The following is a 25,201-nucleotide window of genomic DNA, read 5'->3' as shown; positions in this document are numbered from 1 at the left end:
GAAGGGTCCCCATCCAGTACCGTTTCAAGAAGTGCATAAACTTTAGGTCAACTCAAGACCAATGGAGCATAGTAGTAATATCCTGGCTAACTGCTACTTTGAAATTCTTGAAATAGTAGTTGATATTTGTGTACAGAAACTTTGAGAACAGCAGCATTTTCCAGATGTAAAATACAGAGAGGAGATAACCAAAAAATTGGGAAGCAACACCTCCACAACATACAAATAAATATGGTTCATAATCATGAATACAACGAAGCTTTGGCGGCAACTTCACTAGATACAACAAAACCTTCAATATACATATCTGTTACTGCCCACAGCTGAGGCACGGTAACAGATCCAAAACCTTCAAATAAGTTCCTACAACGACCCGATTAATCTGACATTATGGTAGGCATTTGCAGATTCAAAGGTAGTAGAAATAGCAACTTGAGTGACTACTGGTGAGAAAAGTTACTGCTCTAGTGTTATAGGGTGCTTTTATTTCATGCCATGCTAGTGTTTTGTTTACCTGAAGTCTCACTGTCATTGTTATCCCCATCTAATAACTGAGTTGGTGGGTGCTGCCCCTTTTGCACTTCAACAATGTCTTTTGTGCTCAAGAAGCTTGGCTGATTGGTCGACGAAAGAAGCCGTGCCCACATCCTGTCAGTTATGACCACCTTATTTTGCTTCTCAGTAATGCGCTGCACAGCAAAGAATGAAGATGCTGGTTAAACTTGTGAAAATGGCGTGTCCATAGTAATAGCTTTGAAAGTCGAATCACAAAATAAAACTAGTGCCCAGGACATAATCTTTTGATAAGGTAAGGTACAACATAATTGATTGAATGGCTTTTGGTTCCCCTTTCTGCCACCAAGTCACACAGGTGAAAATGATCCGAATAGAGCATAATATTGCTAAAACAGCTCTGTCATGGAAGATGACAGTGACAAAACCAGCTTTTACATAACATGCACACAGCTGCTGCTGATATCAACTATGCCATGAAATTAGATTCGACATGCTTTATGTCATATGGGAGAGGTCAGTGCACCAGAACCATGAATACAGAACAATAGGTTGCTGATAACAATCTTAGAGAAAACGAACACCATGTTTTTTCCCAAGGTGCAAGTGCATCTTACTAAACAGTAGAGCGTACTTTCCGGAGACTGTTTATTTAACATACTCATTGAAAGGCAACAAATAATCTACCCTGACGTTAAGAAAATTTAAGAAAAACTAAACTGGATTTTAGACTCCAAATGGACGACACCGGCGTTGGAAAAGTGATTATAGGAAGGAAATCGAACTTTTAAGAACATGAGTTGCATCCTCAAGCTAAACCTAAACGCTAAAAGCAGTTAGTGAACCGGAAGCTGTTCAACTTAAAGCAGCTAGGAACTAAAGATTTTTGCCTAGTGTATGATAAATCACAGCCAAGTCCCAATCAGATTCCAATTTCCACAGGGACGGACATTGTCGATACCTTGGGGTTAATCAGGAAGCCGGAGATAAAACTAGAAAGATCAACAGCCAAATGTAGATACTTACATTGAATGGAATATATGTTTGACGACCATTCACAACCCCCGAGGTAAAGCCTGTATACCCTGCCATAGCTCCATGAACACAACTTTGAGCAAGAATCGTGCAATATACATTGTCAGATGCATTACTCGGAACAGCACGAATCATGTAAGTTGGGTCTGCATAACAATGTGAATTGCTGGTTAGCATCATAAGTTTTTCAAACTAAATCAGCTATTCAGATGGTTGAAATTTTCCCACCTATATATTTAAGAGTAATGGGCATTTTAAGCTTTTTTTCAAAATGATCCTGCAAGAAGTAAAAAAATGGTGAGTAGAATGCTAATACATAATACTTCCTAATATGAATAATCTCAGTCACGATTTCCACATGGACTGCGAGAAAACACAAAAAGAAAAGTAGGACCAAGAACCATTTTCCATGTTGGATCATAGGAATCTTAACAAAGGATAAGTGGCAATATAAAACTCATGCGCATTGCTGCAGGGTTCTTTCAGCAAGAAGTTCAACAAATTTCATGACTGTTAGATAGTCAGTGTTTAAAGGCAGATATAGGAGACCAGCCTCTGTACAAAATACATAACAACATACCATTCCTCAAAAGCGATAGATAGACAACAATGCAGTCAAAAATAAAAATAACGAAATGTATAATATAGAATTATAATGCCTCACCTATTATTTCTTATGTTGTTCTATATGGTGTTTGCTTTATAAGATGCAAACCACTACTTGGTGGTTACATGAATTTATTTTGTGAGAGTAGTTAAAAGTACAAGTTCTTATTAGAGGCACATGAGCATTTGAGAATATCTGGTAATCATTCAGTGAATAATTCTGTCAAACAAATTCTTCCTCGTTTCCTTATCCTTTTTAGGAAGATATGCACCTTATTTTCTGGAAACCATGTATAGTATGAACTTTAGGAAAGCTTTGTCGACTGGAACAGATGTAATTTGCTAACACAGATGATGTTAGCTCTCTCACAAACCCAAAAATGCGCATACTCAAGTAGAGACGAGCACACTTAATCGCTTACAGAGAGGAAGAGAAAGCAAGATCTTTCAGTTCTGCATTATGTATAACTATAAGATTAGGGACAACTCTGTCTATAACAACCATTACCCTGATTTTCTGGGATACCCACAAACCAACATCTTGGAGAAGCTTGTTTCCTGAAGCATCTTGTTCGCTTCTAGCATGGGAATTTTCTTCTGCAAGAAGTTCCTGTCCAGCTCCTTCAGCTATCACAATAACCATGTGCCCATCTTCTCTGAGCCTTTTCTTAACGAATTCGAAGAGACCACCACTTCCTTCAAGATAGAAGGGTGACTCTGGAATCAAACAGCAGTCAACATCTCTGCTCGCCAAAGTGGCATACATTGCAATGAATCCTACACCAATATTCCAGCAAATTGAACTAAAATCAAGACTTTTGTTGTTTGTTGAAAAGTACAATAATATATAGACTATGCAAGCATGGAGAGGTTTGGGCAGTTAAGCATTGAGAATATGACTTGAAAAGAAAGAAGCAAATTTGTTGTCTCAAAGATGTGTATACCTTTATTTATGCTTTCCAAGAAAATGGTGAGCATATAGAAGCTCACTTTAGTTATTTTTTTATCGATAACAGCTATAGCCTATCTAATGATGAGTTTTGCAGCTAACTATGCAGAGAAGAGCTTATTATTTAACAGCAAAATGAACCAACAATGAAGTGCCCGATAAGATTTGTAGTGGAGATGGGCATAAAACAGTCTTTATGTGAACTTGGTAAAAGAAATTCTATACTGGGCAATTTTCTATGCATTGAAAGTTTTTCAAGACTTTGTAAAAGCATGTTACCACTATAGCGGCCCATTAGCTTCACCACACCGATACCGTTCTCAGCACTTTGAGCTTCAACATGCGCTGCATTGATGGCACGTTGAGCCTCCTCTACGGCAGTATCAAAGCCAAATGACTTGTCGATGACCTGATAACAGAACAAACTTGTTTTCACGTAAGAGTAGTCCAAACTGACAAGCACTATTAGTTACTAGTTACTTAAGTAAAATGGGAGGGCAAACTACCAAAATGAGATCTCCAGTAATTACACTGGATCAAATTAAGATAAACAGTTAAAATTAGAAAGCCCAGCACAAAGGTTGTGCTGGATCGGAGATGCTTTGCTACATACTTTTTCCGACCACCTCATCTCTCTCAGCGAGAACCAACCCCAAACCGACCAAACCCCAGCACTTATTTCCGGCAACCAGATCTCCATGCGCCGTCACGCGCGAAACAGTCCAGCCTTTTTCCGGCGAGATCTAAGCCACACGCCGGCACGTGTGGCTAATCCCGACCACTTTTCAAATTTTTTTCTTCAACCAGCCTGCTCAACAGCCTTTTCCGACCCAACCGATCCCCTTTTCATCAAAATCTGAATACTTTTCTATTTTCCGGCGACAAAATACCAGATTCCGGGCCTCTTTTCAAAAAAATTTCTCCACTCAGCCTAATCACTAGGCGTGTCCGACCAGACCCATTCCAGTTTCACCAAATTCTGAACACTTTTCGATTTTCCGGATATAGAACACAAGATTCCGGGGACTTTCTAACAACATTTATTGCTGACAAATCAATTGCTCATCCTATCCAGCGGGAAAATCCTACAATGAGGGAGAACAACATCATCTATTTTGCAATGGGCTTCAAGTCATATGAAATAGGGAGATGCTCAACAAATGCTGAAGAATGGTTTGAATGGACAGAGAGAGGGAGAAGCCTAATCAGAAGATCGATGTTCAGCAGGAAGACGATGGTATGGTTGTGTGAAAATCTGAAGGAAGCTCGAAGGTGAAAGGAAATCATGTGAAAAGATGGAAAATCAAGGATTATTTCTCAGAAATATTCTGTGCGAAGAACTACAACAAACATGGTCGTTATATGACCATCATTAAAGTCCAAGGCAGGGGAAGGTTAATTATTATTGTTCCGGAGGCAGCATTCAATTTAGGTTGGTCATATGTTGCAGCAAAAATAGAAAGGTTCATGAACGCAGAGGTACGGAGGAATACAATTATCGCTCCAAAAGTCATTGAAAAAGGACTTCTCTATTCAAACACAATTAGAAATCATAAGTGGGCAAGCAGAGAAATGAAGGAAGCGGAAGTCCAACAAGAAGGAGACATTATACACATTTCTGGAGATTTAACACACAACGATCTGCTAGGTAGGTGCCTGGTGGGATTCATTACAGAAGAAAGCTCAGAAATTGCAACCTTATCGGAAGTTCGTAAATGGGCAGCAAATTCTTGGAAGCAAGCACATGGTATCAACATTTACGAGATGCACCAAAATAGGTTTCTCTTCGAATTCCCTTCGAAGCTAATCGCTGACCATGTACTGAGAAGTGAATGGTATTGGAAGAAATACAAAGTCAAGCTCCAATGGTGGAATCCGATGGTGGGGTCTGTTCCAAGAAATAAAATGATGAATCATGTATGGATTAGACTAGTAGGACTTCCACTGCATCTATGGTCTCAAAAAGTTTTCAAAGAAGTTGGGGAATTTTGTGGTGGCTGGATTGAAACTGAGGAGGAAACAGAACTAAAAAATCATTTGAAATGGGCAAGAATAAAGGTGAAAGGAGATGGATCTGCAGTACCAAAAACAGTGAAAATAGAATGTGAAGGGGTAGTCTTTGAGATTCAGATCTGGTGTGAAGCTTCGGTGAGTACGTACGGCGGTGCTGCAGTCAAGCAGCCAACAGGGGGACTAGCTACATATGTTTTGATGGGACATGTGGGCAGCTCAAAGCAGGTTCACCCTATCCCTAAAAGAGCAACTGACCAGTCATGTAACTCTTTAATGAATACTAATAGGGCTTCGCAACACTACAACAAAAAAGATTTGGGCCCAGATTCATTGACTCAAATTATATCTGAAGAGAAGGCTTTTAAAACACCATTCACAAAACACATGCCAGATCCCTTTAATGAAGAGATAACAACTATTCAGTTTGAACCTTCTGTGGTAAATCAAATAACCATTGTTTTGGAGGAACCAAAGGAAAGCAACAACATCGTCAGCTCAGAAGAAGAGGAAAAAGAGAGGGAGGATGATGGAGATAAAGAAAATCAACAAGAAGCTATTCCTGAAGATAATGCAATGTTGATTCTTGCTGAGCACGAAGGGAAGGGACAAAATTCAGAGGAATACAACAACATGCACATGCAGTCAAAAGAATCTAATATGTTTGTGGACTGGGCAATTGAAGAAGTTGTGCCTCTAAACCATCAAAACTTAAAGGCAGAAGAAGACCTGGAATTTGAAGCATCAATTTGGGTGCATCAGAATATCATCAGATTGAGCAAAGAATTTGGGGTGGATTTTAGTGGATGTGAGAGAAGCATTGGAACTTTACATGAAAATTGACAACAGAAGGCAAGCGAACAAAGGGAAAGAAGTTACTTAGGTTGTCCAGACTACAAAGAAGAAGGGATACAAAGAGCTGAAAGGTCTGGATATTGGAAATAATTTCAAGAGCAATGGAACTAGAAGCAGGGGGGGGAAGCATCATCAGCCATAGCCAATGTCAGTGAATATCATATCATGGAATGTTAGGGGATTTAATAGAGTTAGGAAAAGGAGATTGATTAAAAGTTTGATACTCAGCTGGAAGGCAGAAATCTTTTGCTTCCAAGAATCTAAAATAGAAAGGGATATTAGGGAGAAAGTATGGTGGGAGCTAGCAAGTGCAAGAGGTTTCTTTAATGGACCTTGGGTGGCATGTGGGGACTTCAATACTGTAAGGTACCCATCAGAGAAGAAAAATTGTTCCAGATTCACAAGAGCTATGACTGACTTTTCAAACTTCATTGAAGACATGGAACTGGTAGACATCCAATTATCAGGAGGAGAGTACATATGGAGAAAAGGGGACAGACATATAATAGTAGCCAGATTGGATAGATTCTTGATTTCTGCTGACTGGAATGAAGATTTTAGAAACATAAAGCAATCACTGCTTCAGAGAGTTACCTCAGATCATTTCCCATTGATGCTACAATGTGGTAGTTGGGATCCAGTTAAATCATACTTTAAATTTGAGAACTGGTGGTTGCACACTGAAGGATTCAAAGACAGAATAGAAGAATGGTGGAATTCTTTAACCTGTGAAGGAAGGCCAGATTTCATTCTAACTTAGAAGCTTAAATACTTGAAGACAAAGTTAAAAGAATGGAGCAAAACTCTACAAGGCAACTTAGCATTACGGAAAGCAAGTATCCTCAACCAACTTGCAGTGCTGGAGGAGTTACATGACCGGAGAAGCTTGACAGAGGAGGAAATATTCACAAAAACCACATTGACCATGGAGTTTGAGGAGATTGCAAATTATGAAGAAGCAGCATGGAGATAGAGATCCAGGGCCCTTTGGTTAAAAGAGGGAGACAGAAACACCAAGTTCTTCCACAGAACAGCCAATGCTCACAGGAGATTTAATAATATAGCTTAGTTGATAGTAGAAGGGGAATCTCTGCAAAACCCGGAAGACATCAAGAGGGAGGTGATTAGATTCTGTCAAAACCTATACACAGAAGAAGAGGAGTGGAGACCAATAGGTTCCATCAGAAACAACCAGATGATCACAACAGAGGATAACTCAATGCTGGAGAGTCCATTTGGAGAGCAGGAAATATGGGACAGTGTTAAGGCATGTGCAGGTGACAAAGTACCAGGTCCAGATGGTTTCACAATGGCCTTTTTCACTACCTGCTGGGAAGTGGTTAAAAAGGATGTGGTAGCTGCTGTTCAAAATTTTTATGAACAAGGAATCTTTGAAAAGAGCCTTAATGCCACTTTTGTCGCTCTGATTCCTAAGAAGCTGGGGGCCAAGAACTAAGAGATTTCAGGCCTATCAGTCTGATAGGTAGTATATACAAAATTATCTCCAAGTTACTGACTGAGAGGCTAAAAAAGGATGGTCAGTAAACTGGTGGATTCTCAACAAATGACTTTCATAAGAGGAAGACAGATCATGGACGTTGTCCTTATAGCTAATGAATGCATTGACACAAGGAAAACAAGCAGGGAACCGGGGATACTATGCAAGCTGGATATAGAGAAAGCATATGATCATTTGAATTGGAAGTTTCTGCTTGAAACACTAAGGAAAATGGGCTTTGGTGGAAAATGGATTAACTGGATAAAATACTGCATCTCAACTGTAAGCTTCTCTGTACTCATCAATGGAGCCCCAGCTGGTTTCTTCCCTTCCCAGAGGGGTCTGAGACAAGGGGATCCCCTTTCCCCTTTCTTATTCATTATTGCTATGGAAGGTTTGAACGATATGCTAAAAAGAGCACAGACAAACAATTGGATCAGAGGCTTTAAGGTGAATTGCAGGGTTGATAGCAACATGAGGATTTCACATTTGCAGTATGCTGATGATACTTTGGTGTTCTGTGAAGCTGATAGAGAACAACTGAAAATACTAAGGGTGATATTCATTCTTTTTGAAGCCACTTCTGGACTACGCATAAATTGGTACAAAAGCTTCATTTATCCAGTAAATGAGGTAATGGAATTACAAAGTCTTGCTGATATTCTAGGTGGGAATGTAGGTGAAATGCCTACTGTATATCTGGGGATGCCATTGGGAGCCAAAAGTAAGTCAAAAGGAATTTGGAATGGAGTGTTGGAGAAGTGTGAAAAGAAGCTAGCAAATTAGAAGAATCATTATCTATGTTGAATGATAGAGGATTTCTAAGAAGATATTCTCCATATCAAGATTTGATCCTCTAAGATTTGTCCATATCAAGTTTTGATTCTCTAAGATCTTCCCATATCAAATTTTGATTCTTTGTTTTATTTTATTTTGTATAATCCCAGATTTTATGAGATTTTGTTTCTAACCTCTTCTTGTATATAACGCCATGTATATGACATTCAAAAATATGAATGAAATTATTCAAGTTTCTTACTCTTTCCACATGGTATCAGAGCCTTAGGCTTATTACTGACAGATTTTTTTTCATTCATCCATCTTTTCATCACATTTGTCCTCTTTATTCCGCCCAAGGGTTGAAACCATTTGAAAACCATGTCCGAAGAGAGTACTATTGCGAATACTCCAGTCTCTGAAAATGTTTCTACCTTGGAGATTTACAAAATATTCAAGCCTCTTATCGGTTGAATGGGAAAAATTATCTAAAATGGTTTCAGCTTGTTCGTACCTTTCTAAAAGGTAAAGGGAAATTAGGACATCTCCTCGATACAAGACCATCCAAAGAAGACCCCAAGTTTGATGCATGGGATGAACATGATTCAATGGTGATGTCATGGTTATGGAACTCCATGCTTCCAGAAATTAGTGATACTGTTATGTTTCTGAATACTGCTAAGGAAATTTGGGATGCAGTGAAGGAGACATACTCTAAAGTTCATGATGCTGCCAGGATCTATGAAATAAAAACAAAGTTATCTGCAACAAAACAGGGAGCTCGATCTGTCACTGAATATTCTAACCTTTTACAGGGGTTATGGCAAGAGATGGATCACTATCAATGCATTCTAATGCGTTGCACAGACGATGCTGCAATTCTGAAAAGATTTATTGAAAAAGAAAGGATTTATGATTTTCTTGCAGGGCTAAATACAGAGTTTGATGTTGTACGAGTGCAAATTTTAGGGAAAGAAGATCTGTCATCATTGAATGAGACAATGGCCATTATACGGCCAGAGGAAGGACGGAGGAGTGTTATGCTTGAAACTCAAATAAATGAAGGATCAGCTCTTATGACAAAAGGGACAAATAAAAAGGAATCTGGAGTTTCACAATTGGAGAGCACCATCAAGCCCGCAAGTTCATTCAAACCGATTGTCAACAGGGACAATCTTTACTGCACTTACTGCAAAAAGTACCGGCACACGAAAGAGAGATGTTGGAAACTCAATGGTAAACCTCCAACCAAAAATACTTTTGATGGAACGCAGACACACATTGCTAGCAGCCCTCAGGTTGATAAAAAAAGTACATTAGTCCCAGAATTCAACAAAGAAGATATTGAGAAATTGAAGACTTTGCTGGAATCTCTGGAGATATCATCTTCGGCAGGTAGTTGTTCAATGGCCTTTGCAGGTATTTCTTCCACTTTTGTTGCTAATGTTAGAGACAAATTTTCTCCAATGTGGGTGGTTGATTCCGGGGCAACTGATCATATGACTTGTTCCTCCCATCTCTTTATATCATATTCACCTTGCCCTAGCTATAAAAAAATAACTATAGCCGATGGTTCAGTTATTACTGTAGCTGACCAAGGAGACATACAACTGGGAAAGTCTTTGATACTTAAGAATGTTCTTTATGTCCCAAAGTTACTTGCAAATCTCATTTCTGTCCACAAAGTCACCAAAGATTCCAAATGCAAAGTAACCTTTTTCTCTTCATATTGTGCATTTCAGAAACAGGACACGAAGGAGATGATTGGGCGTGCTAGTGAGAAAGGTGGTCTTTATTTTCTGGATTTTCACAATGGTGGAGATACAATTAAGAATTCCTTATCTAGTTCATTCTTGTCTGAATTTGTTATGTCCAATAAAGAGAGAGTTTGGCTCTATCATCGTCGCTTAGGTCATCCTTCCTTTTATGTAATCAAGCTAATGTTTCCATCGTTATTCAAAAATTTGGTCGTTGAGTCTTTTCATTGTGAAGATTGTGAAATCGCAAAACATAAACGTGTTTCCTTTCCAATAAGCAACAAAAGATGTCAAGACTCCATTTTCTCTTATTCATAGTGATGTATGGGGACCCTCTTCCATTCCTAATATTTCCGGTGCTAGATGATTTGTGTCATTCATTGATGATTGTACAAGAGTAACATGGATCTATTTGTTAAAGCAAAAATCAGATGTCAGCCACGTTCTTCCTACCTTTGTTAATCTAGTTAAAACCCAATTTGAAGTGACAATTAAAAGATTCCATTCTAATAATGCCAAGGACTACTTCAATCAAAACCTCTCTGTTTTCTTCAAAAATGAGGGAATTATTCACGAATCTTCATGTGTCAATACTCCTCAACAAAATGAGATAGCGGAGAGAAGAAACGGTTTGTTACTTGACATTACTAGATCACTATTGTTTCACAAAAAGGTTCCAAATCAGTATTGGGGGGAAGCTGTCCTAACTGTTGCATATCTTAGTAACAGAATACCATCAAGAATTCTGAATTTTAAGAGCCCACTTGATACTCTTAGGAGTTTCTTCCCGAATTTCAAAAATTCCAGTAAATTGATTCCTAGAATCTTTGGGAGTATTGCCTATGTTCACATTCATTCTCAGAATAGAGGCAAATTAGATCCACGTGCTCTTAAGTGTGTTTTCATTGGATATTCTCCTACTCAAAAAGGATATAAGTGTTACCAACCATCAACCAAGAAGTTTTTTGTTTCAGCTGATGTCACATTTGATGAAAGTGAGTCATTTTTTAAAAATTCTTACATTTAGGGGGAGTCATTGGATGAAAAAGGATCTCTAGACTTATCACTACTTGATTTGTCTATTCCTAGCCATGACAAATCCTTATCTATGTCCTTGCCTGAGTCACCATCTCTTAACTCATCTGAGTCTCTAAATCCTAATGAATCTATTGAGTCTTCTAATCTTGATATAAATAAAGGAATTCAAGAAAGTAATCCACCATTGCAGGTTTATTCCAGAAGAAAGAGGCTAACTGATCAAACTACTCAACCACAATTATCTCCACATGTTCCTACTCCTAATACCTATCTTGAACCTGTTGAACCATCAGAAACACCAAACCAAACTGATCATGAAGATCATAACCAACCAAATGATCTTGACCTTCCCATTGCACTTAGAAAAGGAACCAGAACCTGCACACAACACCCTTTGTGCCTTTCCTTGACATATCAAAACCTATCCCCAAGCCATAAAGCTTTTCTTAGTAACCTCCACACAATTCCTGTTCCAAAAAATTTGTCTGAAGCATTAGGCAACAAAGAGTGGGAAGAAGCTATGAAGGTGGAAATGGAAGCATTGCAGAAGAATAAAACTTGGGAAATGATGGAATTACCAAAAGGGAAAAAGCTGGTAGGGTGTAGATGGGTGTTTACCGTGAAATACAAGTCCGATGGGTCTATAGAAAGATTTAAAGCACGTTTGGTAGCAAAGGGTTACACACAGACCTATGGAATTGATTATTTGGAGACTTTTGCCCCAGTGGCAAAAATGAATACAGTGAGGATCTTATTGTCATTGGCGGCGATTTTTAATTGGAACCTACAACAATTTAATGTTAAAAATGCTTTTCTACATGGAGATTTAGATGAGGAGATCTATATGGAGGTACCACCTGGTTTTGAAAGCAAGAAGGGAATGATATGTAGACTGAAGAAGGCACTCTATGGGCTAAAGCAATCACCCCGTGCATGGTTTGGAAGATTTACAAAGGTTATGATCAAGCTAGGCTATCGACAGAGTCAAGGAGACCACACCTTGTTCATAAGGCACTCAAAAACAGGAAAGGTAACTGCTCTACTAGTCTATGTAGACGATATCATAGTAACAGGTGATGATTCAGAGGACTAACACAATTTGAAGAATTCTTTACTCAAGGAATGTGATATCAAAGATCTTGGAAAATTAAAGTATTTTTTGGGAATTGAAGTAGCACATTCTAAACAAGGAATCTTTATTTCCCAACAAAAATATGTGCTTGATTTGTTGAAAGAAACAGGAAAATGAGGGTGTAAACCAGTGGCCACACCAATTGAATATAATCATGGGTTGTGTAATTCTCCAGAAGATTCTGTGGTAGATAAAGGCTCGTATCAAAGGCTTGTAGGGAAATTGATCTACTTGTCCCATACAAGGCCAGACATTGCTTTTGATGTAAGTGTCGTTAGCCAATTTATGCATGACCCTAGAGAAATGCATCTCCAAGCGGCGAACAGGATTCTACAATATCTTAAAGGAAGCCCCGAAAAAGGAATACTATTCAGAAGAGGAGGAGACATGGTTTTAGAGGCTTATACTGATGCGGATTATGCTGGTTCATTAGTGGATCGAAGGTCAACTTCTGGATACTGTACCTTTTTAGGAGGAAATCTTGTGACTCGGAGAAGTAAAAAACAGAATGTGGTGGCCAGATCAAGTGCAGAATCCAAGTTCAGATCTATGGCGATGGGAGTTTGTGAGTTGTTATGGTTAAAGATAATCCTTGATGATTTGAAGACAAGATGAGAAGGACCTATGAGACTATATTGTGACAATAAATCAGCAATAAGTATAGCTCATAATCCTGTACAGCATGATCGCACTAAGCATATTGAGGTAGATAGACACTTCATTAAGGAGAAATTAGATAGTGGATTCATCTGTACACCATTTGTATCTACAAAAGATCAGTTGGCCGATGTTTTAACAAAAGGACTGCCAAACAATGTGTTTCAAGACCTGATAAGCAAGCTAGGAATGGAAGATATCCATTCACCTGCTTGAGGGGAGTGTTGAATGATAGAGAATTTCCAAGAAGATATTCTCCATATCAAGATTTGATCCTCTAAGATTTGTCCATATCAAGTTTTGATTCTCTAAGATCTTTCCATATCAAATTTTGATTCTTTGTTTTATTTTATTTTGTATAATCCCAGATTTTATGGGATTTTGTTTCTAACCTCTTCTTGTATATAAAGCCATGTATATGACATTCAAATATATGAATGAAATTATTCAAGTTTCTTACTCTTTCCACAATCTATCTATAGGGGACAGACTAACTCTGATTAACTCTATACTAGATGCCTTGCCTACTTATATGATGTCTCTTTTTCCAATCTCAGTCAATATAGTGAAGAGAATTGATGCCTTAAGAAGGAATTTCCTATGGGAAGGCAACAGTGAGAAGAAGAAGTTCCACCTGGTTAATTGGAGCTCTGTGACTACTAGCAAAAAGGCAGGGGGACTGGGAATAAAAAACATAAGAATTCAGAATCAGAGTTTGATGATAAAGTGGCTAGAAGTTTGCAGCAGATGAACAATCACTGTGGACGGAGGTTGTTACGGAGAAATACGGAACGAAAGGAAAATGGACAACCAAATCAGTGAGAACTCCATATGGTGTTAGTGTGTGGAAGTCAATTAGGAATCCGTGGCCAAAACTGATTAACAAATTCAAGTTCAAGGTAGGAAATGGTAGGAAGATTTCACTGTGGGATGACAATTGGCTAGGACAAGGACCATTGAAGGATCTCTTTCCTGACATATATTCCTTGAATCAGCAACAAGTAACATTACACGAGGCATGGACTAATCAGGGATGGAATCTTACATTCAGAAGATTGCTAAATGATTGGGAGATTGAAAGAGTAACTGACTTTTACAATACTTTGGAGCGATTCAGTGGTACCAACTCTAATCAAGATCTTATCGTATGGTAAAGGAATAGGCAGGGGAGGCTTTCGTTGGGTCTGCTTACAAGGAATTCAACTTGTCTAACAACCAGGTTGGTCCATGGAAGATGATATGGAAAGTAAAAATTCCATACAAGGTTGCTTGCTTTACATGGATACTGGCAAAAGAGGCAGTACTAACACAGGCCAACTTAATCAAAAGAGGATTCCACCTGTGTTCTAGATGTTACTTATGTGGAGAGGAGGCAAAAACAATTAGCCATCATTTTTTGCACTGCAAACTCACTGTACAACTATGGAGAATCTTCATCAGCTTAAGGGGAATTTCATGGGCAATGTCGGGAAGAATTAATGATGTTCTAACTTGCTGGAATAAAGAGGGCAACATTTCAAGCTATAAAGAGAGATGGAGAATAGTTCCAGCATGCATATGGTGGACAATCTGGGAAGAGAGAAACCAAAGATGTTTTGAAGACAAGTCCAGTAACATCCAGAAGATAAAGATGAAATGTTTGGCTCTTTTCTATTTTTGGTGTAAAGGAAAGTTTATGGAGGATCATGAATCCATTTTTGATGTTCTAGATTCCTTGTGAGATGACCAAGGTTTTATGGGCACTTTCTTTGTAAATATGGGTGTTAGCGGAAACATAAAAGAAAGACCACAAGATTTAACGTGGTTCGGATCAAAATAACCCTACGTCCACCAGAGAACAGTTGCCTTTTTAATATTAACAAAGGAAGGGGAGATTTCCCAATTACACTTAACAGAATTTCTCTCTTAAATCTCTACTCACTATAATATATTGTATTATTTTTGGGATGGTTTCTACAAATGAAGGAGTGCATCTATTTATAGAGGTAAAGACCTCCTCTTGATGTCATGGGTGACATCAAAAGAGGAAGCTTCCTCCTAGCATCCACACCAACTCTTTCCATCAACTCTTCCAATTGGCATGCCATTGTTGACTAAACATAAACCAACACTTTAAATCTCCACCTTTGTTTGCGTTTCGAGCGTGCGTGTGAACAACTCTGGCCAAAACTTTTAAGCTTACTGGGCAACCCCGTTGTAAGAAATAAGAAGAATCAAACCATTGTTGAACATACCACCTCCACCTAACAACTGTTCTCTTTGGAGTTGTATCAGTTGATGCACACACCCGCCAAGTCCTTGCAGTGTGCAAACTTAGCGAGCGGGACTATCCTGGTCAACATGTCAGCAGTATTACCGTCTGTGATAACCTTCACGACCTTGATAGTTCCCTCTTCAACAACATCTCGAATAAAATGAAATCTGACATCAATGTGTTTAGTGCGCTCATGAAATCTCTGATTTTTCATTAGATGAATAGCACTCTGACTATCACATCTAAGAGTTGATTCCAGCTGAACCAAACTCAATTCCGCTACTAAACTTTTCAACCAGATAGCTTCCTTTACCGCCTCCGCTGCTGCCATGTATTCTGCTTCTGTCGTAGACAAAGCGACAATCGACTGCAAAGTCGACTTCCAACTGACGGCACTGCCAACGAGGGTAAAGATGTATCCAGTTGTGGACCTTCTTCTGTCAAGATCTCCTGCATAGTCAGAATCTACATAACCGAGAATTGAAATACCTCCACCACTTTTTCGAAAGGTCAGACCAACACCAGAAGCTCCTTTGAGATATCTCAATATCCACTTGACAGCTTCCCAATGCCTCTTTCCTGGGCTGGACATGTATCTACTTACCACACTTACAGATTGAGCAATATCTGGACGTGTGCATACCATAGCATACATAATGCTACCAACTGCACTGGCATAAGGAATCTTTGACATATGCTCCACCTCATCCTCGGACTGAGGCATTTGTAACTCTGAAAGTTTAAAATGAGGAGCTAATGGTGTACTTACAGGCTTGCACGTATGCATATTGAATCTCTTGAGAACCCTTTCAATATACCTCTTCTGAGAAAGATGTACAACACCGTCTTCTCTTGAAATCTCCATACCAAGGATTTTCTTTGCAGCTCCTAAATCCTTCATGTCAAATTCCTTACTCAACAGTTTCTTCAAAGCATTTATCTCTGTAATGTTGTTAGCAGCAATAAGCATATCATCAACATACAACAGTAAATAAATCATTGAGTTACCAGACATCTTCTTGTGATACACACAGCTATCAAATGCACTCCTTGAGAATTCATGTGTAGTCATGAATGCATCAAACCTCTTGTACCACTGTCTAGGGGATTGCTTCAAACCATACAAAGACTTCTTTAGTTGGCATACGTGATCTTCTTTTCCCTCAGCTAGGAAACCTTCAGGTTGATCCATATAGATTGTCTCTTCTAGATCACCGTGTAAGAAAGCAGTTTTGACATCAAGCTGTTGAAGCTCCAAGTCAAATTGTGCAACCAATGCTAGTAGCACGCGAATTGAGCTATGCTTCACGACCGGAGAGAAAATCTCATTGTAGTCAATTCCCTCCTTTTGGCTGAAACCTTTTGCAACCAATCTCGCCTTGAACCTAGCATCTTCCACTTCAGGAATTCCCTCTTTCTTTCGGTAGACCCACTTGCATCCAACTGTCCTCTTCCCCTTTTGTCTTTTCACTAAGACCCATGTCTGATTCTTGTGAAGAGACTCCATCTCTTCAGTCATGGCTAACCGCCATTGTGCGGCATCCTTGCAAGAAGTTGCTTCAATATACGAGGAGGGCTCCAGATCTTTAATCTCTTCTTGTGCAGCTACGAACGCATATGCAATCAAGTTTGCTTGATTTATAAGGCGTTCCGGTTCTCGTGTCTGCCTCTTCTCCCTCCCCTTCGCAATTGTGTATGGTTCATTGACAGCAAGTTCTTCAACGCCTACATCTTCTGACTCATCTTTAACCTGAGTCTCTTGATCCTTTTCCTTGGCAAGCTCCACCGGAAGCTCCACCTGCTCGTTGTTCTTGTTTCCTGAAAACTCCACGGAAACTTTACGGGGATCAAGTATAGAGGATTCATCGAAGGTGACATCTCTACTAACTATAAATTTGAGTAAAGACAAACACCAAAGTTTGTACCCTTTTACTCCATCCACATACCCTACGAATATGGCCTTCTTAGCCCTTGGTTCAAGCTTTCCTTCATTAACGTGATAATAAGCTGGACACCCAAATACTCGTAAGTATGAATAGTTAGAGGGTTCACCTGACCATACCTCATTCGGAGTCTTAAAGTCAATTGCCGATGCTGGAGATCGATTGACAATATGAGCAGCAGTGTGAACTGCTTCAGCCCAAAATACTTTGGACATTTTGGCTTGTAGGAGCATACAACGAGCCTTTTCAAGAAGAGTTCTGTTCATTCTCTCGGCAACTCCATTCTGCTGTGGGGTATGCCTGACAGTCCTATGTCTTGAGATCCCATGAACCTTGCAGAATTCATTAAACTCTTCATTGCAAAACTCCAAGCCATTGTCTGTGCGAAGATACTTGATTTTCCGCTCCATTTGATTTTCAACCAAAATCTTCCACTCTTTAAATGCTTCAAAAGCATCACTTTTTGCCTTCAAAAAATGCACCCAAACCTTTCGTGAGAAATCATCAATAAAAGTGAGAAGATACCTCTTTTTGCCCTTCGATGGAAGTTTAGAGGGACCCCATAAATCTGAATGGATGTAGTCTAGCACTCCTCTTGTCTTGTGTTTGCCAGTGCTGAAGCTGACCTTCTTCTGCTTCCCTAGAACGCAGTGCTCACAGAAGTCAAGTATGCTGATCTTCTCACCTTCCAAAAGGTTACGATTGCTCAACATCTCCAGTCCACGTGCGCTCATATGACCCAGTCTCATGTGCCATAGTCTTGCCTTGTCATCATTAGATAACTGCACTGTAGATGCATTTGCAGAGCCAACAATGGTGCTTCCGGCCAATGTGTAAAGGCCGTTCTCCAGCTTGCCTTTCAGCATGACTAAAGAACCTTTAGTCACCTTTATAGTTCCTGCTTCGCTCATGTACCTGTAGCCTTGTTCATCCAGAGTACTCAGGGAGATCAAATTCTTCTTCAGATCAGGAACATGACGGACTTGTGTAATAGTCCTCACGACTCCATCATGGCAGCGAACCCGAACTGAGCCAATGCCAACTATTGCACAAGTTGCATTATTGCCCATTACTACGGTTCCTCCACTTTTCTCATAGCTGCTAAACCAGTCTTTTCGGAATGTCATATGCAGAGTACAAGCAGAGTCTAACACCCATTTGTTTCCATAACTACTATTATTATTACACGATGTTGTTAGTACATAATCATTATCAAAATCATGTACCTGTTCAACTGTAGATGCACTCGTCTTTTCCTTGGACTTTGACATTGGGCAATCTCATTCAAAGTGCCCCTTCTTGCCACAACCCCAACACTCTGTATTCTTCTTGTTCACACGAGACTTTGATCTATGCTTTGATTTGCTCTTTCCCTGTTGGCTAGTCCAGCCTCTCACAAAGAGCCCACTTGCCTGGTCATCTCTATCTCCTTCAATGTGCCTCCGCACATCACTAGAGTTAAGTGCCTGCCGCACTTGCTCAAGCTTGATAGGCTCCTTGCTATACATCATTGAATTCTCAATATCACGATATCCTGAAGTCAATGAAAATAGCAAAGCACATGCAAGCGTCTCCTCCTCCTTTTTAATTCCTGCAATCTGTAAGTCCATGACAAGTTTATTGAACGCATCTAAATGATCTTGTAACGAAGTACCTGACCCCATCTTAAATGTGTGAAGACGCCGTTGTAACAACATCCTTGTTGTCACTGATCGGTCTTGGTATAGCCCTTCTAGCTTTTCCCATAACTGTTTGGCCGTCTCTTCGGTACCCGTACTCACTTCACAAAGCACGTTAGGTGCAAGGGATAGTTGGATTGCACTCAATGCATCCCCTTCAATCTTCTCCTTGTCGGGAGCTGATATATCCTTAGGATACTTTCCGTCAATAGCATGGATTGAACCTTCCCTCCGCAGTAACACCATCATCTGGATCTTCCAGATATTAAAGTTGTTGCGTCCACTGAATCTATCAATTTCAAACTTCATGGAACTCATCTTTGTTTGTTCTTCCTCCTTGGATCGTTAAAGAATCCGGTCGCTTTGATACCAATTGTTAGCGGAAACGTAAAAGAAAGAACACAAGATTTAACGTGGTTCGGATCAAAATAATCCTACGTCCACCAGAGAACAGTTGCCTTTTTAATATTAACAAAGGAAGGGGAGATTTCCCAATTACACTTAAGAGAATTTCTCTCTTAACTCTCTACTTACTACAATGTATTGTATTATTTTTAGGATGGTTTCTACAAATGAAGGAGTGCATCTACTTATAGAGGTAAAGACCTCCTCTTGATGTCATGGGTGACATCAAAGGAGGAAGCTTCCTCCTAGTATCCACACCAACTCTTTCCACCAACTCTTCCAATTGGCATGCCATTGTTGACTAAACATAAACCAACACTTTCAATGGGTGACTTCACTTTTTTAGTGAAGTCTTTTTATTAATATATAAATTGTTACCTTCTCAAAAAAAAAAAGTAATTACACTGTACTTTTACTATTCAGTAAAATTTATGCTTTGCACTTTACAAGAAACTTTGGAATTACTTCTTTAGGTTGCTAAATTGTGTATCATACCAGAAAAAAATATAATCAATTATAGTAAGAGGAAATGAGAAATACTGGAATATCATTGTCAATTGTCTTTGGTATCCCAGCAACAACAACTTTGAGACCACGCCGCCTGATTTCCTGCAAAAAGGGAGTAGGATTGTTCTAAGAATGCTTGCAAAGATGAACACAAATTCTCTTTTACCAAGCAAAGAATTGATACCACCAAGGACCATCAGGACCCGAAATCAGATACCAAGTAATGCATATGACAGTAGCTGGTTACATTTACATTGCACTGAGACTAAATATGCATCTAGCATATTCGAAAGTTTCCACGTTAGAGTCTAGCAAATCCATGGAAACTACAAAGACATACTGAGAAAAGCTAGCCAGAACTAGAAGTAAGGTATATTCAGACGTGTTGAATCTCTGTGCAGATGATGAAGCTGAATGCATATAATGTTGACATGGTACATATGGAACAAGATATTTGAGTTGACAGTTGTAGAGTGGTAAAGAATCCCCTCAAGAAATTAACTCATGTTTTTGGGTGGGTAATTACTTGGCCTTTTAATTTTCAGAATCTAACATACCTCATAAATGACAGCTGCTCCTTTTTGAGTCCCATCGCCACCAATTATATAGACCTGAACCAATAAGATACTCATTATACCAAGCGGAAGCTTTTGTGCAGGACAGCCATTATCATAAGATTTTTGCGATGAAATCAAAGATGCCTCAGACGAAGCGGACTAGCAAATTGCTAAAATAGAACAATGGATATTTCTATAAGTCATTAATGTTGTTGTAACACTAAAATTTATCAATAAGGATCTTTTCTTCTTTCCTTTTTTACAGAAAACATACTACTCAACTTCTTTTACAAGTAAAGACAATGCTTGTCTCCATGATACCACTTTTGTCAATTACACAAAGATTTTCCTTCTGACCAAGATACTACTCTCTTCCTAAATAAGTTACTTTTGCAGAAATTCGGAAATCCACCCAAAGAGAGAAAGGGACCAAAAGAAGAAAGGTACTCCAAGATTCAACAGCAGACATATAGTTAGACAAACTTTTGTAGTTGGAGTACCTGATTAATTCCATGGTCCTGTATGCTGTCAACTATCTTTGTGGTATCGTGGCCTCCTCGTGACGTCCCAAGGATTGTACCACCACGTTTATGAATATCATCTACAAGCTTTGGTGTCAAATTGATAGTGTTTTTTGCGTAGAAACCTCTGTAGCCTCCCTATGAAGGAAAAAGAATGTACTGTTAGCTGCACAGACAAAACAGCTTATCAAGCATAAGGAAGTTGAACATCAGCCAACTCACTTCTATTCCAAGGACTTTATCTACACCATACATATAGTCAAGGCTATGTACAATTTCTCTGATCACCGTGTTTAGTCCAGGGCACAAACCACCACATGTAACAATACAAGCACGAACATCATCTGAACTGAAATAAACCTGAGACACATAGAAGCTTTGTTCTGAGTGAAAGATTGCATATCAATAGTTCTGCAACAAATTGCATATTGCCATCCTTGAAGAAAGTAGACATACCTTTTGACGGGGACCAGCACGCCGAAAATGTAGTCCTCGTGGACTGTCCTTATGAACAACAATCTACAAAGTGATCAAACAAATTCATAACAATTATCACAAGGAAAGAGGAGGGATTGATGAACAAAGGAGCTCTCTCTAACAAAAATGTTTCCCTTTTTGGTAAATGAAAAGAGAAGCCAACAAGGAATATGAAATAAAATAAATGGCTGATCAAATATTTTATCCACAAAAGCCAATTAAAAAAAGAAGAATCTTTACACACTTTTTTTCGCTCTTTCACTGCAATGGCATAGGAGATTGGCAACTACTACAAGACTGAAGAAATGATTCAGGATGCAAAGTTCAGTTTGGACTCTCTATAGACACTCTGAAGAGTCAGCCACGTCTTCCTTTTCAGTAGCTTCTTTACCATATTTGCAATTAGTTCTTACTCTGTTTCACATGTACTTCAGTTTTTTTATCCTTTAAGGGAGACACATTTAATATAGAGTACATTTTTTGAGACATCATTTCTAGCAGTTGAATGATAAAAGTTTCCGTAGAATTTCTTGTGAAATACTAATTCGACATAATTTGGCATCTGTTGATCTCCAAATCCAACATCAGACCTGATGATCCTCTACACTTGCTTTCCAGATAGTTCTATGTAGTTCATTTGTATGACTAGCATCCCACTTTGCAGAATCACTAAGTCAATTTCCGCAGATCGATGTAGCTATCTGTTATCTGTTATCCGTCTTACCATTTCATTAACCATTGAAAGGGAAAGAAGTAAAGACATATTTTATGAAAGAAATGTATATATACCGGCAGAACAAGTCAAAAAGAAGATTTCACCTTTTGAGGAACTGTATCATCCGGGTCGACAAAGTACTGCCTGAAATCATGAAGACAGTTCATAACTTGTCATGGGTCAACAGCGTAATAACTGCCACATCGGCCTAATAGCATAAATAAAAGAAAAGTTGATAATGGACTCACTTCACAACTGAGTATGCTGGATTAGACTGCAATGGGTTATCATAAGTCTGTCATCAAGCAATGGAATGAAGAATAAAGTCGAGTTAGTAGATATATCAACATCTAGAGCAACAAACATACATGGTTGAGGATAAATGCAGATACACATTTTAAATAGTCGAAATCAAGCGTTTTGTGTCTAACAGATACAAATTTTATTTTCCGACTGAAAAAGTGAAGACAACTCTTGCAAAAAGTAGAAGTGGATCACTCCAACCGAAAAAATATGAACGAAACAAAATGAGAGTAAGTGTAAGGATATGGACTCCGTATTAGAATAAACTTCAGAGAGAGAAGAAAGCAAACAAAGAGTAGTGACAACATTAAAAAAAAAAAAATTGTTTCCACCTAGAAAAAGCTAAGGCCAGGGTGAAAACAATGCTCATTTAAAGAGCGCTTATGTAAAAGAAAGCCAGCACCTCAACCATGAAGAGAAAGTGTACGTATAAGAAAAAGAGGAAATGCGTTGTTTGTGTGATCTGAAAGAAACTTAAAGACAGAGTCTGAAATCTCAATTTCCTCCTCAATGTAGAATGTGCGAAGTTCATCGTAAAGTCTCAAATGGAATGAACTATAACTACTTGCTAATCATGCATGATGCTAGTGTATCACAAAGCATGACAACTCAGTGTATTAAAATATTTCCATATGAGCTAGAGTTAACATCCTTTGTTCATGAGTCATTTAGTGTTGCTGAAGAACTCAATAGTATATTTCCCAACAGCTAATGCATATTCCCTCAATGTCTCTCTCACTCTCTCTCTCTCTCCATCTCAATCAAGATAAATAAATATGGAATTTCTTTACGAAAATGCTCCAAGTGGATGTCCACCCCTTTATATTCAAGAGCGCAACTCATCTATACAATGTTAGATCTTCCAATAATTAGATATCACTGAGTTGATACAAATACAACTTCAATGATCCCATGGTTTGCAATTATCTCCAAACAGAATTGGAACTCAGAACCTTTTGGACATGAATGCAAGTCCATATATCAAATCGATATACTCCAAGAACTCCCTAGAATACAACAAAGTGTGATGCATGTTCAAGCAAAATCTCTTATTATCTGATTCAAATTTAGAATTTATAACACCTTGCTTTAGAGTATATGTAAATGCCGCGAAAACGTTCTTTAACATAAATGTAAGTTCAAAGATCTAGTCATTCTTCATCAAGTTAGGATGTCCTTGAATAAATCAAGGAATGTAACAGCTCCTTATCTTCATGGAGTAAACTTCCAAAGGACAAAACTTATATCTCGATTTTCACCTTCATTTTATATAACTTTAACCATATATCAGTTTACCCCCTACTAATTGAGAAGAAAATTTCTCCCTACATATTTTAACGCATAGCCTCATGTAATTTTCCGGTCAAAATATAGAAATAGAATCCAGAAACTGTTCTACTCAATAAACTATTAAACTGTCTAGAGGACATGTGTTCCTCATGCCTAGTATACTCTTGTTGCTAAAGCTATAAATCTAAAATTTATGTATTGGATTCATCAACCACCACATGGTAAAAAATTTAAAGGTGGAGTCTTTTCATTTCAACATTAGCATATTTTTATGGGATAGTGTAAACAAATCAGAGCTTGCAATAAAAGGTTGATCAAGTCAAAAAGAAACATTATAACATGTAATAATTCCAAAAATTAACAGAGCCCTCTGAAGCAGAAAGACTAAAGCAGCCATTTAACAAAAGCCATTGAATAGACATTATCAAGAATCAAAAGTGCAGCAACCAAACAAATGCAGAAATGATAGATTTTCATAGTTAGAGAATAAAAACTAAAAGAGGAGAAAAGAAAGTAAGTACGGGAAGATGAGGGATGTAATCAGTCAAGTGAGGGACATCTTCAAGTACGTAGCCATTATCTCCTTCCACCACCTTCATTTGGTATTTACTCTCTATCCCCATCTGATCTTCCAATTATATTAACACTACTACTATGGTAAGTCTAAAAAAAAGTTCAAAGTTTGTATTTTTAATTTGCAGAAGAAGTTGTGTTCAACCCAAAAATTTCCCAAGATTGGTTTTTGTTTCAAATTGTAAGAATGAAATGGGAAAAACAGAATGGATAATAGTTCGGAGTAAGTGCGAGAAAGAAGGTACAATAGAGTTGACGATTCCCTCATTCAGTACGAAAAAGGAGCGAGTCAGACTGGCAATGTTCAAAACCAGAGACCGCTATGCCGATGGTATTGGAAAAAGTGTATGGGAATAGGTGGCTTCAAACTTCTACAATTCTGGTTGGCTGCTACTATAACGTTATATACTTTCATTTTCGAGATCAAAAACAGAGAAAGTTTAAACGATTCATAGCAAAAAAAAAAAAAAATTCAATTGTTACGAATCTATAAGATTGTAGTATTGTTTTCACATTTGCATGAAATCTATCCTTCTTCTTGACCTTTCGTACTCTTCACCTTATTTTTCACCAACTTAATTTTGACCATAAAGTTTGAGGTGGTAAGTAGGAGGGACCGATTATTTATAAAATAAAATTTATCAATTTTTCGGTTATTCTATTTGTATAATCAAAATTACACTTTTTGAAACCGTCTTTGTCATCTCGATTTTTTTTCGGTGTTTGTGCGTTCAATTAATTTTGGATATCTTTTAAAAAACGTCATGCAAGAGTCACAAGTAAAAATTAGAATACGACACCATTCACACTTGTATAGGATTTTGGAAAAAACTCATTAGGCATTTTATTGTTTAAAATGTGATGAATCAAAGGAAACATAAAAGACAACTAGAATAGACACCCGTCCAACTATTCTATTATAGTGTAAAATAAATTAGGCAAAGACGAGAAATTTGAATCACAAGAGTGAAAAGATATTAATCAAAATTGGACTCATGAACGGAGTGTAATAAAATTAAGTATTTAATAAGAGAAATCTGAATCATAAAAGGGAAAAGTTATCCAATACATTGTGGCTCGTTACTCAAGATAATAGAACTGCTTTAGTTTTATAGGAGTAGCAGAATAGTTTCAATAGGTTCCCAAGTTG

General features: G+C 38.3%; 1 protein-coding gene across 1 annotated transcript; it reads right to left on the bottom strand.

The window, feature by feature from the left end:
* Positions 1 to 75: 75 nt before the first annotated feature.
* On the bottom strand, positions 76 to 24,526 carry LOC104235867 (ATP-dependent 6-phosphofructokinase 6). Its single transcript, XM_070152887.1, has 14 exons — positions 24,000 to 24,526; positions 22,134 to 22,180; positions 21,990 to 22,029; positions 21,150 to 21,212; positions 20,916 to 21,053; positions 20,673 to 20,831; positions 20,173 to 20,226; positions 19,649 to 19,717; positions 3,383 to 3,512; positions 2,663 to 2,931; positions 1,777 to 1,825; positions 1,540 to 1,694; positions 515 to 689; positions 76 to 363 (listed from the first exon to the last, which is right to left on the bottom strand). The coding sequence occupies exons 1-14, from the start codon at positions 24,099 to 24,101 to the stop codon at positions 311 to 313; spliced, it is 1,503 nt and encodes a 500-aa protein (XP_070008988.1). The 5' UTR covers positions 24,102 to 24,526; the 3' UTR covers positions 76 to 310.
* Between the last annotated feature and the right edge of the window lie 675 nt (positions 24,527 to 25,201).

The sequence above is a fragment of the Nicotiana sylvestris genome, chromosome 8 (assembly GCF_000393655.2).
Source record: "Nicotiana sylvestris chromosome 8, ASM39365v2, whole genome shotgun sequence".
Lineage (NCBI taxonomy): Eukaryota > Viridiplantae > Streptophyta > Magnoliopsida > Solanales > Solanaceae > Nicotiana > Nicotiana sylvestris.
The sequence above is the reverse complement of the archived record's forward strand: the minus strand, read 5'-3'. Positions and strand labels throughout refer to the sequence as shown.

Bases quoted from the DNA above. Each gene is read 5' to 3' on its own strand.
- LOC104235867 (XM_070152887.1), bottom strand. From the start codon at position 24,101: ATGGGGATAGAGAGTAAATACCAAATGAAGGTGGTGGAAGGAGATAAT. The intron at 22,030-22,133 runs GTGAGTCCATTA...TCATGATTTCAG, and splicing joins CCAGCATACTCAGTTGTGAA to GCAGTACTTTGTCGACCCGG. The intron at 21,213-21,989 runs GTGAAATCTTCT...ATCACTTTGTAG, and splicing joins ATGATACAGTTCCTCAAAAG to ATTGTTGTTCATAAGGACAG.